The 19,068-nt window shown below is 46.6% G+C and overlaps 2 protein-coding genes across 15 annotated transcripts in view; one reads left to right on the top strand and one right to left on the bottom strand.

The window, feature by feature from the left end:
• Positions 1-5,531, top strand: part of PACS2 (phosphofurin acidic cluster sorting protein 2) — a 41,513-nt gene extending 35,982 nt beyond the window's left edge. For all 4 annotated transcript variants that reach the window (XM_044442866.1, XM_044442865.1, XM_044442864.1 and 1 more), the window contains one exon: positions 616-5,531. In XM_044442866.1, the coding sequence (XP_044298801.1) occupies positions 616-728 (113 nt within the window). In that variant the 3' untranslated portion in view covers positions 729-5,531. The remainder of the gene's footprint in view (positions 1-615) is intronic.
• A 960-nt stretch (positions 5,532-6,491) lies between these two features.
• LOC123029740 (ankyrin repeat and KH domain-containing protein 1-like) overlaps positions 6,492-19,068 on the bottom strand; it is an 84,458-nt gene continuing 71,881 nt past the window's right edge. For 5 of the 11 annotated variants that reach the window (XM_044443004.1, XM_044443012.1, XM_044443014.1 and 2 more), the window contains 8 exons: positions 17,668-17,778; positions 15,832-15,981; positions 14,119-15,728; positions 12,040-12,249; positions 10,082-10,333; positions 8,298-8,473; positions 7,388-7,552; positions 6,492-7,002 (listed from right to left, as the gene is read on the bottom strand). In XM_044443004.1, the coding sequence (XP_044298939.1) occupies positions 6,943-7,002; positions 7,388-7,552; positions 8,298-8,473; positions 10,082-10,333; positions 12,040-12,249; positions 14,119-15,728; positions 15,832-15,981; positions 17,668-17,778 (2,734 nt within the window). In that variant the 3' untranslated portion in view covers positions 6,492-6,942. The remainder of the gene's footprint in view (positions 7,003-7,387; positions 7,553-8,297; positions 8,474-10,081; positions 10,334-12,039; positions 12,250-14,118; positions 15,729-15,831; positions 15,982-17,667; positions 17,779-19,068) is intronic. The other 6 variants (XM_044443006.1, XM_044443007.1, XM_044443008.1 and 3 more) reach the window with 6 other exon arrangements.

Raw genomic sequence — 19,068 nt, 5'->3', positions numbered from 1 at the left:
TGAGAGCCGCAGCAGCCCTCAGGGGGCCCAGATGTCCTGCAGCCAGGCGTCCTTGCCTTCTCCCAGGTGAATGTCACCTGTCCTGAAAAGGCTGGGGACCTGAGCCAGGATACCCTGGGACAGGATCCCCCCTCGACAGGGCGCAGCTCTTTCAGGCACCATAGAAAATGGGCTTCTTACCTCCATTCTACGAACTCTGAATCTGGGAAACATTTACAGGGATGCCCTGCGATTCCTCCTGGGAACTGGCAGAAGAAAAGTGTGATTCACACACACGTGTTCCGTTTAGTGCTTCCGCTCACTCAGCTCTCCACTTCCCAGCCGTGTTTTCCGTGGATCGCCAAGTCCGGCGGTTCTTGCGCTCTTCTCTCAGCATTAATTGGCTGCCACCTAAGTGCCAAAGGGCCTCTTTGGCACACGGAAAATGACAAGTCCCGTCTGATCAGAGTGCGCACGCGGTGCTGTAGGGGAGGACCTGCACAAGATGCTTGGGCCGCTTTGCAGAGCCAAGCACCAAGTGGAAACTGCCGGAGCGGGTTCACTCAAACAAGGGGCTGCAGCTGGCTCTCGGGGCGACCCGCCGTAACCCCCTCCTGTGCTCCTCTCCCCTTGCAGTGCTCATTGACGGCGTGGAGTGGAACGACGTGAAGTTCTTCCAGCTAGCAGCGCAGTGGTCTTCCCACGTCAAGCACTTTCCCATCTGCATATTTGGGTACTCCAAGTCGTAACCTGGCAGAATTCATAGGACAATTCCGCATGCCACAGATCGGAGTGGCAGTTACTTGCGCTCTCTCACATTTACTAACATAAGTGCTTGGATAACGGTTCAGTAACTTTCCTGTTTGTATCTTCACCTGGCTGTCGGGGACGGGCAGTATTTGAAACCGCAGCAACTCAGTTTTAACTCTAGACATGCCTACTTGCATGTCCCCGAAAAACATGTAGAACATAAATGTAACATGCTGCTTAGTAGCTTAGAATCCAGCTGGACAGGGAGTAGGATGAGAAATTATTTGATGGATTACGGATGCTGATGATTTCTCCATGTGTGGCAAAACTCTGCTGGAGAAGAGGCCTCAGCTGCCCCCTTCTTTCTGCCCATCCAGACCCCACCCCTCAACCCACCATCCCGTTCACAAGTGTTCCCCTGTCCTGGGTGTATGACCGACCCCCCTGCAGCTCTGCAGGATTGCTATGAATATGAAGAGGAAAATGACCGATAGTGCTGGGCTGATGCTTGATGTATCCGAGGGTTTCTGCCCTTGCAGAGTTTGGGGGAGAAGCAGCAAGAAAAGAGAGCGTGTCTCTCTTCTCTGCCTCTGCAGTCCCGCCAGCCCAGCTGCCCCAGATGGGCAAGTGCTTTTGAAGAGGGAGGGTTTGGAGCTGGATGGGAAGAAACGAGGCTTTGGTCAGCGGGTGAGCGGTTGGCTCTGAAAAGGATCCAGGTTGTTACTGATTTTGGAGGAAATGACCCAAGTTGTTATCTGTTTCTGAAGCAGTCCAAGGCAAGTAGGGTTGACCATCCTTCACCCTTTGGCTTTGAGGGGTAAGGCCTGCATTTTCATAGAAGCAGCACTGCTGTGGCGGCAATGTCCTTGTCCCCAAATTGGCAACCTGCTGCAGTTGAGCACCAATAGCTGTGCCTTCATCTGCTGAAACGCAACGTTAGACCCTGCCGTGTGAGAGATAGACAGACCTCCTAACTGCAACCGCGTCACCCCGCTCTTACCTGATAACGGACGCTGGGTGAAGCAGTATTTGAAATCTAAATACTTAATCTTGTCTAGGATGAAGCACCGCTTCCAGTGTCTCACCGTTACATCCCAAATCCGCCCTGTCGGAAAGCTTCCACTGCAGTTATCAGCATGTAGGATACAAATGTGGGTTCGATGTATGTGCTGCTCATAGCATTTTGCACTTCCTAACTTTTAAATACAATTTTGATCACACATTGTGAGATAACATTTGTAATAAATATTATGTTGCCAAAGACGAGGGTGCGCAGCGGGGGGCTTTCTGTGCAGCTTTCTTTCGTGTCAGCAGGCACGAGCGGTTTGCCATCGTCTGCGAAAGCGGGGTGCCCCAGACTCCCTGCGAATGCCGCCAACGCCAATACGCCACATTTCTCCCTCAACCTCTGAAGGCCGCGTATCTGCTAAGCCCCATTGAGAGGTGTGCGGCTGAAGGGACATAGATAGATTGCATTATAAAACTTCATTCTCTGCTCTCCCCCTTGAGCTACCTACAAGCCTCTGCTTGTATGATCCATTAAAGGAAGATGGTTGGGGACTATTTCCAAATGTTTTTCCAATTTTCAGTGTGATCTCCTCAATGAGATAAAATATATTAGGGGCAGACACTGTTCCAGGCATCCAGGTCTTTAGGAAAGTTGGCATAAGTTTGTAATTGTTGGGTGGAAAGAGAAATAAGATGTTTTTACTAGAGCCAGTATCCAGACATTGTGAGCTTTCCTCTGAAATTCCTGCTTGGCCACAAAGACTCTCTGGGTTTGCTTTTAAGAATCTCATTTTTAATGTTATGTGGCTATTTTCTTGTTCTCTAAACAGTCTTGTGTGGGTTAATCACCCTGAAAAGGAGCAGGCCTGCAAAAGCGTTGCTTGGAAGTCAGTAAGAATGTGAGGTAATGGAGGACATGAACTGATACATAGGCAAGCTGGGAATTTTCAAATGGATTGGCTTCAGCTCTCCCTTCCAAAACAGGAGTAGGTGCTCCAGGGTCAGCCTCATAGCTCACCTGGTGTATTGCCCATTTGATGGCGCAAAAAAATTCCACTGAAGATACCTACAAGTCCCCCTTGCTTGCCATGAGACCCGTGTCCTGAGAAGAACCAGGTCCATTGGAAACATCTGTTCTTTCATATTTGTTGTTCTTTATGCCGAGACTGGATGGGTTTTTAGGATTTCGACTTGCCCCATCAATGGTCAGGAATCCCAGGAGTTGTAGGCCTAGAGACCTCATTTTGGTCGGTGCAGGATTCCGTTTGTGCAGCATTTCTGGAAAAATGGCACTTCTTTTCATTAAATTTGCAGCGAGCAATATTCCCTCCTCCTTGACAGTCAGGTGCACGGCATGGGCGGGCTGTTCGTGCCCTTCAGCTCTCACTGGTCCTAGCCAGCATAGCCAATGGAGAGAGAGGATGCACACTAAATGCCAGAATATCTAGAAAACCACAATTCACACATTCCTGATCTAATCCACTGGCACTTTTCTTACTGATCTAGCATAGGTGCTAACAACACACTGGAAAGGAGGTTCTGGGCTTTTTTAAACGGACCAAGAAACCCTGAAAGGAAATTACTTGGCTTCCTCCTTCAGACCTCCTCCATCCTCTTCCAAGCACAGTAATCAAAAACACCCCCCAACTTTAGTGTCTGCTTTGCTGAACTGACCTGACCTGACCAGCAGCAGCAGCTGGGGTAGTTGTGTCTGCAATACTGTTGTTGGTAGGTGTTAAGCTGCTATTTTATGTAGAGACCAAGTCTACCATGCCTGGATCTTCAGTAGGGATGTGACAACAGTGTTACCCTCATATTGTGTTAGTCTCGAGTTGTTAAGCTTTTCAGATGTGATTCGTCTTAGCAAATTCTGTATTTCTGGAATGAAGTATTAGCGTCTGCGTATCTACGGAATGCAAGGAGAATGGGGCATCAGTAGCATCATCTTGAAATAAGAGTGTTGCTCCCTTCCTCTTTCCGAATAACATCAATCTTTCTTCAGCTGGTCAAGCTGCTGCAAAGGGTTTTGCCTGTATTCTCAGGAAGTTGTTCTGTGGCTTCTTTCCTCATCTGGTTCCATCAGGCTTAGAGATGAAGTAGAGATATCTGTGCTAAACAAGTCTGAACATTTCTAGGGATGGTGGAGTTTGGACCCAAGGACTTTCGCATTCCAGGCAAAGTTAAATTATGTTCCCACGTCGGCCTGAAGCTTATGCAAACTTCAAGTTTCTCTGAATACCTATGACTGTATTTTTACTGGGGTTCATGGATGGCCCAAGGATGTGGACGGTCCTATGGAGGTTCTCCAGGCTTGTCCTCTTGTAACTCCAGTTCTTCCACCTGAATGTTTCAGCTGAGCATGGCCTTCACAGGAGTAACTTTTTCCAACACAGATAGCACATCTGAATAGAAAAAATACAAACTGTGTGTTAGATCATCACTTGTATTTGATTTGCACTTTTTCCTACACAAAATGAAGTCTACACGAGATTAAGTGCAGCACAAGCAAATGCTCAGTACAAAAACGTGAAATAAATGAATACCCAGACAGTACTAAAAACTTGGCATTTTTTTTAAAAAAATCCACAGATCTTCCAAAAATGGCAAAATATGAGAAAGTTATTTTCCAACTAGTCCAAGGCAAAATTTAATTGTCTGCCCCCCCCCCTTTTTTTTGCATTGGACAGCATTTTTCAAACGAAAGTCCTTGGCTCTGGGGAGGCAGCATTATATTTCTGCTTTCGGAACTGCAAATACCTGTTAGCAGTTTGGTCGATTTATCCACCATTCCGTTCCTGCCGAGACCTTAATACTGAGTGAGCGTGGAGGCCCGGCCTTCACCTTGTTCCAGGATGCCTTTCCTCACGTGTGCCGTTTCTGGAGATGTTTAACGCAATTGAAATTTGGGGCTCCGTTTTGCCTTTATAACCTTTTCAGATAAAAAGCAGTTTTACTCACTAGACTGAGGTTTTTGTGATGCCTTAAAGGTTTAAGCTTGCATGGATGCATGAAACGTGTGAGGTTTGTGTGTCTACACCCACAAACGGGAAAAAAGGAAAAAATTAAACAGGTTAGACAGAAATGAAACGCAAGCCCTAAAGTTTGCGACAATCCAATTGAAAGCATTCGGATATACAAAATAAGCAGTGACCTTCCTGCCAGCCTTTCCATGCCCCATGCATTACGTGGCGCAACTTGAACGCCGCAACCATGCAAATCGTCTTCCCCAGCCATCCTTTGTCTTCAGGTCCACAGTGGCTCAGCTGTTTCGGACTAGATGGAAGAACTAATAATCGCATGCCTGAACATTTATCCGAACTTCCCGCCTTTCCAAGGGCAGCTGCAGGGCATCGAACCTTCATGCAGGCAGGGCCGAGCCCGTTCGTTCAGTCCTTTATTAAACAGACAGCCTACCTTTTCCTTCCAGGAAGCCAGGGTGGCTTGCATGGCCTTTCCCCCTCTTCATTTTATCCTCACAACAACCCTGTGAGGTAGGTTAGGCTGAGAATCAGTGACTATCTCAGAATGGCCTCATGGGTTTCATGGCCAAGTGGGAATTAGAACCCAGATGTCCCAAGGTCGACCCAAACCTTCTGACCACTCCAACACACTGGCTCTCTTATTTCTGTTCTTATTTATTTGTAACCAGTACATCACTTTCACTGTACTTTTTAAAAATCAAGAGTCAAGTCAAATTATAACCTTTTTTTGGAAAAAAAAAACCCTGCAATGTATACATTAAGAAATATTTTATGGTGCTACTGCACCAGTAATAAAAACTGGATTGGAAAGCATGCACCGGTCCTGTGTCTTGTTTTGAAATGAGGACATATTCTCTCAGTCTGTGCCACATGGATGTGCTGTGTGCAGGTTATCCGGTGACAACATTTCACACAACTAAAATCCTGTGTCATGCCTGAGAGTTCATAGACCCAACACATCCAGAAGGTTAAGGGAAAGCCGAAATAAAGCCATCCTGGACAGCCAGTGACTCGTTGCCTGTCCCCTCTTTCTTATTTGTATTTTATCCATCTGAACTGCACCTTTTGCCGAGAGCATTAAGTGGTACACAGAAAAAAACATCAGATTTCGAGCACCTACTGGTGAAACAAGCCCACCCCTTTAGACACGCTGCTGATCAGCTACCTTGGCGCTTCACTGGACTTAAGCACAGGCCAGACCAAGTCAATAGTACCAGGAACAGTCCTGAATCGAGGGGCATTTCTTGAAACTTGAGGATACATTAAATGCCAGAGTCAAACAGTAGCAGCACCTTCACAATGAAGTTCCAACTGCTCTTACTTAACACTAGGACTGTGAAAGGAATGTGGTGTGCTTGGGGATAGGAACCCACTGGATTCCCAGGGCTCGGCTCCCTGGACCCTGCTGCACTTCTCAGTTCCAGAAGAGTGCCCAGCATTAGTGGGATGCTTGCCAGGAACGGACCCCCCGCCCCCCCCCCATGCCGCACAAGCTGTGCCCCACTGCCGTGCCTGTCACCACTGGCAGCTGCGGGGAAGGGGGCAGTCACTGGGAAGGACGCCAGCTGTGCAATGGGGGCTTGTGAGCATTCGCGGGCTGCTTGGCTCAGCTCCCTTTGCAGGGTGCATGAGAGGAAGCGCACGGATGCTCGAGGGGGGGTTCCAAAAGGGCTCGCCCCAACCCTGCTTGGACCTAAGGGATGGACAGCCACTGGGCCCACCCATTTGGCCGCAACTTCCCAGTAGATCGTGAAGAATAATGCACAAAGCCTGTAATGTTCATCTTTTTATTGAATATTCAGGTAAATATTTCACATTAATACAGGCTACATAAAGTAGAGCCACTATACGACATGAAATTTACTCAACGTTTTTCCTTTTAAGTATGTAAACAATTATACATGTATTTACCACCCTAAAAGGTTGAAATCATGTAATCATCTAGTTCTCTGCTGCATACAAGTAGCATTCAGTAGTGTTTAGCCAAAAGCACTAGTTTCATCCGATTTTGAGTTCAAAATGGCTAAACTAACTGGAGAACAGAATCAGTTGAATAGATAACTCATTTTGTTCTTACACAACGGGAAAACAAGTTTCTCTTGTTACATCCCACAGAAAACAGTTGCTTAGTTAGGCACATTAAAAAAATTCCCAAGTTCTTCCAAGGTTTCTCCAAACAAGGCTAAAAAAAAGAAAGAAAGAAAGAAAAGAAGGCCCTCCTAAATCAGTTGACGTATTTGAGGTGCATGTTTCCAATGTGAGGTGCCCAGGTACCAGGCCAAATCTACAATGGAAGAAACATCACAAGACAGGAAGTTAATTTTAGGGTGCAATGCCAACACCCCAAAGTTTAGCTCCAACATCAAGTGACTAAGTTTTAAAGACCTTGTTCTAATACACAAATAACCTGCTATCAAGACAGATGCCACCAGCATTCATTTGCTGTTCTCCTTGCCCTTTCTGCTCACTTATTCAGAAGCCTAACCTGAGCAACAAAGTTAGAAAGTTCTGGCTTTCACCTTATTCAGAGAATATTATTTAAATATCTTTAAAAGACACAATTAACATGAAGTTGGAAACACTAGAAGCTTGTTGCATTCATCTAAGTCTTTGACTGTATTAAAGAAATATGAGGCCTGAACAGAAGAAGAACAGGGTAATTACTGCACCTGCTGAGCGTCGGTACATTCTGTTGAATTTTGGACAACCTTTATCATGGGATTCCAGGCTGGATCTGGAGTATGCAGCCCGTTGAAGAGAGGGCCGCCTGGTCCGTCAGCCAGCTGTGGATGAGAAGGTATTATAGTGCCTCCGTACATGGAAATGGGTAAGCCCTAAAACAGAAAAGGGATATTAATTAGTTCATAGCTAGAACAGCAAAGAATGCAACCTGCAGGATAGTTTATAAATAAGCGTCTTTAGCATCTCTACATTTATCATAATTTTAAAGCACAATATATGCTTATCTGGAACACAGGTGCCTTTTATAGATATTGGCCCGCTTGGCTTCCTTTATAAGGTAACAATAACATTTTTAAAGCTTGTGAATATCCCATCCAACTGGACAGTGTAGTACCTAAATTCCCCATCCAACTTAATGTTCCTATTGCTTTGTCTACAATTAAGTTCCCTTCTTTTTTTAATAATATATTTCCATAAGCTTGTAGCAACTGCACTAGTTTTGCAAGAGCTCATATTCCAGACTAAACACATTATTCTAGATTTTCAACAGTGATTGGCTGCATGATTGGTCTTTTAAACTGAATTGAGCTGCAAATGGACCAATAAACATGAAAAGAAATCTGGAATATTATTTCCCAATGACTGGTCATGAGCATCCAGAGGGGGGAAATGGTTTAAAAGTCAGGATGTCGGTTATGCAGCTCTGGCGGAATTGCCAGCAAGCTGAGAGGTCTCCCATGTTCCCAAAACAAGACTGGCAGCTTCACCTTCACCTTCAGTGAAAAGCTCTCATTGTGGTAAATCTGGTTTACATTCTTACAGCTACATGGGATCTGGGCACAAGGTGTTCCAATGAATGAGCAAGGGCACATGAGAGAGAAAATCCTGAAAGCGTACTTTAGAGAAATCCACAAAGCTGTTCGGCATGGGCTGCTGGAAAATGTTTGAGGGAGCCACTATCCCCGAATCATCTCTCTCCATTGGCTGATGTTGCGAAAAGGTGCCGGGATCAGACAGCTGCTGATGTACTGGATGATTCCCCATTACAGGCTGGGACCAACCTGACAAGCCTTCTAGAAAGACAACAAAGGGCTCGTTTAAGGACCTGATGAGGAAAATCGGAACTTCCTGTCACAGATGCTTAAGAGTTTCACCTCTCTGTTTCCCAGAGCACTAGAAGTGTTGCTGTTTCGTGTCCTTGCAGGTCTGCTCATCCCATTCAGCTCCAAACCAACTGCTTTCCAAAGGTGCTGGCAGTTTTTAATAGCAAAATTCAAGAAGCGATTCTCAGGTCTCTCCAAGATCTCTACAAATTGGCCTGTTCAAGTTTGAGCTCTCTGGTGCCTTTGCACTGGAGATGCCAGAAAGCGAACCTGCAAAGCACGTGCTCTTCTACAAAACTATCCTATCGCCACGTGGACCCCCCCCCCCCCCCCCGCTTTGCCTCAAGCCCGGCACAAAACAGAGAAGGAAGCAGAGATGCAAAACTTTTGGAACTTTTCAAGCCAGAGAAAACTTCTCCCCCCTCCCTTTCTTGTGGGGGGAAAACTGAAAAATAAGCAGCACTCTTCAGTGCCCTTTACAGTTCTAAAGCAGCAAGATAACTTTAGAACAGCCTTCCGCAACTTGGTGCCTTCCAGTTATTTTGGACTTCCAACCAGCAGCAGGGAGCAGGGACAGCGGCCACCACTGCTAGGCCTGCAGAGCAAAACGTCTGGAAAGCACAGGCTGGGAAAGGCGGCTTCAGAATCAGAAAGCAGCCTGACGTTCCTAAAATTATACTTAACTTGGTTTATTCAGAACATTACATTTTAAAACTTGTACAAGTAAATTAAATAAGTTTGTGGTTATTGAATTAACTGTACTTTAAAATGCATTTTAACAGATTTTATGAGCGAACCAAGTCCTAAACTAATCTCACTAATAATTAATCCTTGAAACAGCAGAAACGGTCTTAGAAGCAGGAGCAGGAGGCAGGTGAGAGCAAACATGCAGCGTCTTTTCCTGTGCACAGACACGTCTTCTCTGTGCAGTGGAGCTGAAGGATATCGGAGCCAAACAAAAAGCCTCTAAGGTTTTATTTGGGCAGGAAAGAGTCTTGATGTACTTGAAAGGTTGCCACAGATTTCTTCTCGGCCATCCCAGATATCAGGACAGAGAATACTGGACTCAAGTTACAGGAAGCCAGTTTCTGGCCAGACATCAGAAAAAACTTCCTGGCTCTTAGGAACAATTTAACAATGGGAGCGATTTACTAAGGAGGGCATGGGACAATGTACATGCTATTCCGTCACATCTAGTGACAGAGGTTGGGATAACCTAAGGTGAGCTTTTGATTAGAACTGAATCAACTCCCAGGATCACAGGCCTCTGCAGAACAAAACTCAGGCTGCACAGATGGCCCATTTCCTTCCACATTTTCATGTGGTGACTCAACTCAGACATGGGGAAAGCAAGCATGACTTGGAGCACCCCAAAATGTCGATCAGTAAAAGGGGCATTGGATCAATAATTTTAGTAAGCGGGGGAAGAAACAGCCGTGCTGGAATTTTTGCAGGGAAGTGCCAAAGGAAATGCCCACCCATGGCATCACCTTCACAAGTCCCTCCTGCGAGCACCTGTCCAGCCTTCCCTCTGCGTATCTCCGGGTATCGTTCTGCTTCCCTTAGGTGTCCTCTCACCTGAGACATTGTTCACGCCGAAGGACCAGATGCCGCTGTGTCCAACCGGAGCGGTGAAGTTGGTTCCCAAGGGGGTGGGGGTGACAGAACCTCCTTGTCTGATCCGGGCAAGTCTCTCTGTTCCAATTGGTGGTGGCACCTTTCGGTCTTGTGTGGTGCTCCCTGATTTTGGTTGGCCCAGGGTGGAAGGTGCAGAAGCAGCTGAAAGGGGCGAAGATGATCCCGAGGAAACTGATGGAATAGGAGATTCACCTGATGAAAAAACAGTTCTCTTGCTTTATTACAGATGAAATGCTCAGTTACCTTAACTGCTGCTCTAGGGAGCTCTTTTGCTAGAGGTGAGATTCTTAATACCTCAGCCAAAGCAGACCTCTGCCCAACCCAGTGGGACTTCATCACATCTTTTTAGCACTGTGGTGCCAGTATTTTGAAAGAGGTGGAAACGGGGTTTCGAACTATACAGAATCTAATCAAAAGCCTCCATGATGTGGTTTGCCAGTAGCCCTCTAGCCCAGCTGAACCCTCTGCACCTGCAGAGGACGATGCTAAAGACACTGCCTTCAGGAGCCTCTGTTACTCCTCCACTCGGCCACTGTTCCGTCCCCTACTGCTCGTCTCTTTCAAATACCCCACCTCCAGTCACTCGGGAGGATGGGTAGAAAGGGACATTTAACCCTCTGCTCAGCAGAACTGTTAGCTGACCAGCAGAAAGAGGCGTGTTCAGAGGGGCGGTGTGACGGGAGGCCAGCTGCCCACGAGCTCCAGCTCACCAGACATATCTTGAGAAAAACCCGAGAAACCCAGCAAAAGTGGCCCAGGCCTCTTCTGGCATCTTCCAGATTGCTTCACCTTTGTCCCATTCACAGCCACGGGACTGGATGGGGCCTCAGTTGGAACCATTTCCTGAGCTCATGTTCCATTTAAAAATAATTATGTAGAAAGACTTCTGCATGACTGAACAATGACCAGGAATGATGCAATATTTATAGCGAAATTCCTGGCCCCTACGTCACCGTTCAGTCTAAGAGCCACTTGGCTTATTTGCCTTTCTTTGCCCTCTCCTGATTTCTAAGGTGAGCGACTGAGCTGAGGGGCCAGTGGCAGCTGCTCTTTCCCCATCCATGCACAGTGGCAACCTCTTTCAGGCTGTTCTTTTAGTAAGTGGAAGAGCAGTCAAGACTGGACCAATTTTGGATAACAAACATTATATATATTTCAGCTAAATATCAACTATCTTCAGAAGCACGGTTCTGGAAGAGAGCTTTGTAAATACCCTGGCTTGAAAGAAAGAAAGAAGTCTTCCCTAGAAGCAAAAATGACAAAACTGAGCCTATAATACTTTGGACACATCACGAGAAGGCAAGACTTCCTGGTGGAGACAGTTATGCTAAGGACAGCTGAATGCAGAAGACTGAATACCAAAAGGACTCCATCAAGGAAGCCACAGCCCTGAAGTTAGAACAGCTAAGAAGGGATGTCATGGACAGGACTTTTTGGAGAGCTTTCATGACAGTCCCCCACAAGCTGGAGAGGACTGGATGGCACACAACTACAACATCTTCAGATATTTTTGTCTAGGACAATGAATATCTACCTTTAAAGGTGGTTAAAAGCTAGAAGTCCAAGCTAAATGTGACAGGGAGATGCATGATTTGTTCTCTCTCTCGCTCTCTGAGTTTGGGAAAAGTGCTCTTATCTTACCCATTGAAGGGAAAAGCAGCTGGAAGAGATGGGTGGGGAAAGGGATCCTGAAAGAAACATCAAGCAACTTCCCACCCTACAAAATCCTCTGCAACAGAGGCGGCTACTGATGTGACTGATGACAACTAATTTGGCCCTGACAATGCTATTTTAACCAATTCAGCAATTTCCTTAAAAAAAAAGCTGCCTCTGTTTCTCTAATTAATACTCTAAAATTGTCCTTGTTAAAATTATACAGCCAGCAAAAAGGTCAATACCAACAGAGTGAAGAGTTGAATTAGACAGACCCCCAAAGCTCCTACATGAATTTGTGGCACTTGTCCAAGGATGTGGTGAAAAATGCTGCCTGCTGAAGCTGGGAGTCCCGACAGGGGCTGGTCCTTGAAGATAAACCCGTGCTCCTTGAATATTGGCTGAAAAGCCTGCCAGAGGTGCCGAGGAGGAGTTTGAAGAGCTGCTGGAGGGGTCTGGGAAAAGCAAGCCAAAATCAGCGCATGTTCCTTGAAAACAACTCCTCCCTGCATTTTGTTATCCATCTATGTGAAAAACACCCCTCAACTCCGCCACATCACGTTCAGAGGAAGGCAGATGAAACGTGCAGGATAAGCAGTTGCCTGACTGTAGTAATTCCTAGCATAAAATATGCACTTATATTTTGGATATTTCTGTTAAACCCCATGATTTTATACGTTCTTCTTTTCCTCTCTGTTACACTGTCATTAGTTATTACTAAGCTTGGAATACAGCCATCTTAAGAAGGCAAATTTGCAAGTTTGCAATTCAAAATTAAGTTCAGGCTAAGGCTGAACAGTACCACTCTGTTCCAATAGTGCTATTTTAACTCATGCATTCAGAGCTGCAATTTCACATTAAATTGTCATTTTCACTACGTCTGTTAAACAACTGTTAGAAAACTTCATGGCAAGAAAGCACAACCTTCATAGACCTATAGCTCACAGCTAAATTTTCAGATGTCCTCCTTGCTCTTCCATTGTACTAATAACTGATGAAGGGGTAGTAATGTGGTGCAGAATGCAGTTTCCTCATGGCTGACCAACTTAATTGGCTTGCACAGCCTGAGATAAATTCCTTCAAGGTGGCTAAGGGGTGCTGGTTCTTTTCAATGTTACTGCTTAATGTGCATTACTGTGTGTGCCTTATGCATTCCATTGCTACGCTTCAAAAGGTTTGTCTCTCCCATCCGTTCCTGCAGGGAACACGCATCTTCCACCACAGATCAGCCACTTCTTCTTTCAAGTGGCCTTGTCCAGAACAGGCCACTAAGCTTGCACAACCAAGTTTTGGCAACACATTCTAGGTTACAGTGTAAAAATCAAAGTAGTTGCAAACAGGTAACATGAAAAATTTCCAGCCTGGAAAACAGATGCTTAAGGCTCAGCAATCATTTTGCACAACTTGGGTGAGAAATATTACAGCTGGAATATATTCGCAATTATAAGGTTCAAGGATCTTGCAAAGTAAGGGTGCGGTATAGTATAGTAAGGGTATAAGGATCATAAAACAAATTTGCATTGATAAAACAATTAAAAAATCCCACACATGGCAGCAGGTACTGCTTTCAGAAATAGGCTAATTAGATACAAAGTGACCAACATCTTTAACGACTTCAGTGTATAACCACAGGTACAGGACCTATGAATGCTGGATTATCTACTAAATTCATCAAAATCCTGATGAATCAAGGAATGTTTTGCCAGCAGCGTGTTTTTATGTGCTCAAAATTGTACCACTGGTCATCTTGGAGGAAGCTGGAGGTTTGCAGAAGTACAAAAAGTCTTGAAAAAATCTGTGAGGATCCATGAGGAGGAGGAACCACCTGAACAAGCCAATCAGGACTGAGCTTGTTCCACAGCCACAGAATGTTAACTGAATTCTGGGGTTGGGAGGAGAACAGAAAACTGGGTGGAGGGAATGGAAAGCATGACTGACCGACTAGAACGTTCCAACACCAGAAGTTAACGTTGCCGGTCTCGCTCGCACCTAAATGTGCTTTGCCAGCACCCTTCTAGTGGCGCGCTTTTCCTTAACCTTTCTCACAGAACAAGAATGGTCTGCCACGTAGGAAAGAAGGCTGCCTTAAGCAATCACCGTAATGCAACACTGGGTAGAAGACGGCACATCAAGGTACGGGGGGGACTGGTTCCCTTACAATGAAAAGGGCCGCAAAACATCCAGACGGGCCATCGCTTCACGATAACCACTTGGCGCAGCATGTTTCCCGGGCTGTGGCCTGCGCTCTGTCTGGGTGCCTTTTAGCACTCAAGGCTGGGAATAAATGTGAGCAAGCGCTTATCTCGCCCCGCACAGCGACTCACCGACAGGACTAGTCGAAACTCGCTGAGGAGGAGGTCGGAATCCTGGGGCCTTGGAGTTATCCGGATGCATGTTTTCCATGTGCCCCAGCACAGAGTTACCCAGGAAGGTGGACTGGACCGTGAACGACGGATCGGCCGCTGCTCGTGTGGACAGCGGACAGTCTCCCCATCCCTGGTTCGCTGGCACCTGGTTGCTATCAAAAAGACTACTAAAGTGACTGAAGAGCGTCGCCGGGCCGAAGGTGGGAGGCAGCGACTTGTTCGCGGGGTTAATATGCATCTGGGAACCGTTCATGACGCTCATGGGTGACGACAGCGGGACCGTGGGAGGCGGGCCTTGAGAAGGTGTCAACGGTACTGCGTTCGTAACAAAAATAGACTGAGGTTCTTGATGCAGGTTTGCATTTGGTACCATTGAATAAAAGGAACCTCTGGGCTGCATTCTGTGAGAAACTCGGGGTGCTGGTACAGCTAACTGAGGTAAGTTACCGTTGTCCTGATTATCCGTAGCGACTGACCTGGGCGAGGCTAAGCTTAATGGAGTGGGCTCGGAACTGGAAGAAAAGGGCATGGCTATGGGGGGACTTAAATCGGACATGCTGGCTGGCAGTGCTTCCTCTGCGATATTGTTTGGAGGGGGCGGGCTGCTGGGGGGGGCGGCTTCCAGCGGCCCCGCGTTGGTGCCTGCAGAGACGCTGCTGCTGGCAGCCACCGAGGAGGGCACGCACGCGTTTCCGAGGGGCTGCTCAGGCGTCGGTGCCTTCTCTTTGGCCACTGCGACCGGGGGGGCAGCTTCTGTCTTAAGTGGAGACGGCTGTGTCGGCGGGACGCTCGAGGGCAGGAACGTGGTGGGAACGTGCCCGGTGCTTTCAGGCGCGGAAGCGGAAGGCAGCGTGCTACATGTAGTCGTCACAGTTGAGATCGCTGTCGTCATGGTGCTTGTCTTAGGAACACAAGCGAACAGTTGCTTTCTGACCGACGATGGAGTCCGGCTGCTTGTCGCACAGAGAGGCTGGGAAGATGCAGCTACTGAGGAGGCCGTCCCGGGACAGCTAGAAGCTAAACCTGCGGACTCAGGTGGCAAAATGTTGCCATTCTGGTTACCTAGGCGACTCGAGCTGTTATGCTTCGGGGAGCTATTGGTGCTGCCTGGGTTGACTGGCCTCACTGGGAAGGGTCCCCAGGTGTTCGGAGAGGTTGAAAACGTTCCTCCAAACTGGGCCATCGGTAAGCGAGGATGACGGATCTGTTGCATAGTTTGGGCCGCCAGTAAAGCAAAGTGAGGGTGAGAATAAGCTAAGGGGAGCGACACTGGAAAAGATGAGCGCACATTCGCTGGAACATTCTTGCTTAGCTTGTTAGCAGACTGGAAAGTGGACAGTGTTGATGACTGTGAGGTGACCAGGGATGGTGCGCCAAGGGAAAAGGAGTTCTTGTTTGAGGCCGAAGCAGTACTGACACCGGAAGAAAAATTTGTGTGGATGGATTTGGTGCTGGAAGCAGGTGTTCTTATGTGAGTTTTAGGAATTAAATCTTCCAGTTCCTTGGCAGGATCTTGAATAAGGGCATTAATAAGCTGGACTGCGTATCTTGTTGATTCTGTTCCGCCCCTGAAACAGAGAGGGTGGTGTTAATCTCTGGAACGTCTTAGTTCAGTGCAACTGAAAGACATCTGAAAGACACAAAGTCCAGACGTGTGATCTTATGCACTACCTTATTGTGATCATTCTCTCGCCATTTTTATCTTTTTGCTTGTCCACGTCAATATGAGCACCTGTGACATCTTGGATAGCTGTGATGTTGCACCCTCCTCTTCCCATTATTCGAGACACAACTGATGCTGGGACAGACAGTTTTTTTGACCTAAATGACAAAGGTTTTCTCTTTTTGAGATTAGGGCAGCATTATAATATGTCATTTTGAGAACTGGACAGACACTGCGGAACAGTAAGCAATTTCTGCTGACATTCTGCTAAACATTTCAAGTCCATCCATCCTCCATGAAGAAACTAGGAGCACTGCGGAACAGCGAATATTAATAGTAGATGTCCCACGCCTTGCTAAATAAGCGCTGCTTTGGATATGTGAAGCTTCATCCAATTCAGGATTAATATTCTTCTGTTGCCACCTTAATTCACACATTAGAACCTGCATGTCATTCAAGGGTCTCTATGAAGCAGCAATGAATCTTTGGACACTTCTTACAGCTTTGCGTTTCAGACCGAGGCAATTTTATTAGCTAAACTATTGGTGGGGCTTAAAGGTTTACCTGAATCATAGAACCCTAGAGCAGGCGAGCTGGAAGGGGCCAGAGGGCCATCAGGCCCAGCCCCCTGCTCAGTGCAGGACTCTGAGTTACACCATCCCTCTCAGAGAGCTGCCCAGTTGCATCTTGAATGCCCCCAGCGTGGGGGAGCCCCCCCCCCCCCCGGTCACTGTTTTCCATAACATACTGCTCTAACTGGCAGGAAGTTCTTCCTGATGTCCAGCTTCCTGTCACCCGAGTCCTTTATTCCGTGTCTTGCATTCTAATGTGACAGAAAAGACGCTGGCCCTCTTCTGTGTGACAGCCTTGCAAGGTTTTGAAAAATGCTATCCTAGCTCCCCTCCCTCTTCTCTTCTCCAGGCTAAACATGCCCAGTTTTCTCAATCTTTCCTCACAGGGCTTTGTTTCCAGTCCCTGGAACATCCTTGCTGCCCTCCCCTGAACCCTTTCCAATTTAACCAATCGATAAAACAGCATTAAAGGTTTTAGAAGACCACGGAGATAGCAGAGAACGCACAGGCTGTTCTCACCTTCACAGTGCTGGGAGATCCAGATCACTTAGTCCTATTTTCCCCTATGCCTTGGAGAGCAACACGGAACACTGAAATCTGACACTCAGTTCTAAAGAGATTCTCCAAAACACCCCTGCCCTTGTATTTCTTAAACTCTTTTAGGTATTTGACCTTTAGTGTCCTTCCTTATACTCAATAAAAATCATGATACCCCTTCCTGAGAGCTGTAGAAATTTAAAAGCCTCGTACGGAACTTCTTCCTCATCTAGGTTCCAATTTTTTCTTCTCAGTTCCCACACTGACACACAGAAGAAACTTCCGTAACATTCCCAACTCCACTATGTAGCAGGAGTTGGTTCCTGAGGTTTTAAACTACTCTCACGTATCGGTTATTTATCATTACGTTTCCAGTCCACCTTTCCCCCTCTCTCAAGAGCTACACGGGCCTCCTCCTGCCCATTTTCTCTTCATAGCAGCCCAACGAGGCAGGGCAGGCTGAGAGTCAGTGACTGGCTCTCAGTCAGCTAGTGAGCTTCATGGCCAGAGAGGGACTACGGCCAAGATCTTCTGGGTATTTTAACATTTTATTTATTCTGATTTTATGAAATAAAAAATTTCATATACTGTCCCATTCCCATAGGTCTGGGGCAGCACCTGTCCAAAATGCTAATGACTACCCCACAATGGCTGCCATAACCTCTTTTACCGACTAGCTGTAAGTCCCCCTCTCCTCCAATACAAAATACTAGAAAGAGCTTATCTCCCAAATACCTTTTTGCTCCTGAGCAGCAGCGCCCTCCTCTCTGTAGCTGAAATTGTTCAATTGGTGTTGACTGCAGAGAGTTGTTTGGGGAAGGGTCTTTCAACACCCTGCCAACTTGCCTGCCAAGGGTGAAAACAGATTTCTGGTCATGGGAAGGTAAAAGGAGTACAGCACACCAAAGACAAGAGCTCACAGTCACGTGTTTTCATCTCAAGGCTTGGGCAAGGAAACATTCTCACATCATCCCAAATACTGTTGTGAACAGCCCCAGAGAACTACTGGGTGGTACAGATATGAAAATGATGCTGGTGACGATTCACCAAAAATTCTGGGAACCCCTGGATTACCAGGACAGGTAGCTCAGCCCCACAGACAGACAGACAGATAGACAGCACTTCCAGAGCAATCGTTTATCATGTGCTGGACTAACTAAGACTAAATAATTTGCAGAAGAGCTGTTTTTCAACTCTAGCAAGTCTGGCAAACAAGTATGCTGAATTTGAAGACTCCAACATTAGGCACAATTAGGCTTTGTCCCAAATGAAACCAATGGATGAGTCTTTATGGCCTACCAATTGACTAGGATTTAAGGTCACCCTTAAATAAAAGATGGTTATGCAGACTCTACAGTACAACATGCTAAGATAGTCAAGACCTCTTTTTAAAATAGGAAACAACCTTGAAATTATACATGTTTTAAACGTGTTTCATTATGGAAAATGTAAAACTCTACAAAACGCAAGCATAACCCATCCAAAAAAAACAGGGACCTAGCAACTCAGAAGTTTTTTTTTTTTTTAAAGACTACATGAAAGAAAACCACGACTTCCTTTCTCAAACCACAATGCTATGATTTTGTGCTTCTCAAAGGATGCGTCCCCGTCACCCCCACACATTCAGTCATGTGCCAGCAGTGCTGCTGGGGGAGGGGGGCACATCGAACAAGACAGCCCTCAAACCTTGGAAGTTGCCTACCACTGGCTGAACGCATTGAATGTCAAACTCCTGTATTGAGAAACCAATTTATACCGCTCCCGCAAACATTATACTGCAAATACCAAACTATATATACTTAATGTGGAATTTGTAATCTTCTACACAGTTCCAGCATGTTGGTGTTCTACTTGGAGGCGTGACCAAGCTGACCTCCCTCCTTCCTCTGAAGCCCTCAGGGTGAAACAGGGACCTGTGCAGTTCGGCTCTGCTCACATAACCCACTCCCCTTGGGAGAGGTCAGGCCGACGGTGCACAGGTCCCAGCGTGCCCTTGGGAGGGTCAGTGACACTTGCACCACATGGGGGCCTGGGCACTGCCACAGTATGTGAACAAGGCCAACAATATCCATGAAACTTGGTATGTGCACTCCCACAGTGTGACTGCACTCACACCCTGCTTGCCTGCTGTCGAAG

Source organism: Varanus komodoensis, unplaced genomic scaffold (assembly GCF_004798865.1).
Source record: "Varanus komodoensis strain SLA01 unplaced genomic scaffold, ASM479886v1 scaffold40, whole genome shotgun sequence".
In the NCBI taxonomy this organism is placed as follows: Eukaryota; Metazoa; Chordata; class Lepidosauria; order Squamata; family Varanidae; genus Varanus; species Varanus komodoensis.
This window is presented reverse-complemented; position numbering and strand designations above follow the sequence as displayed.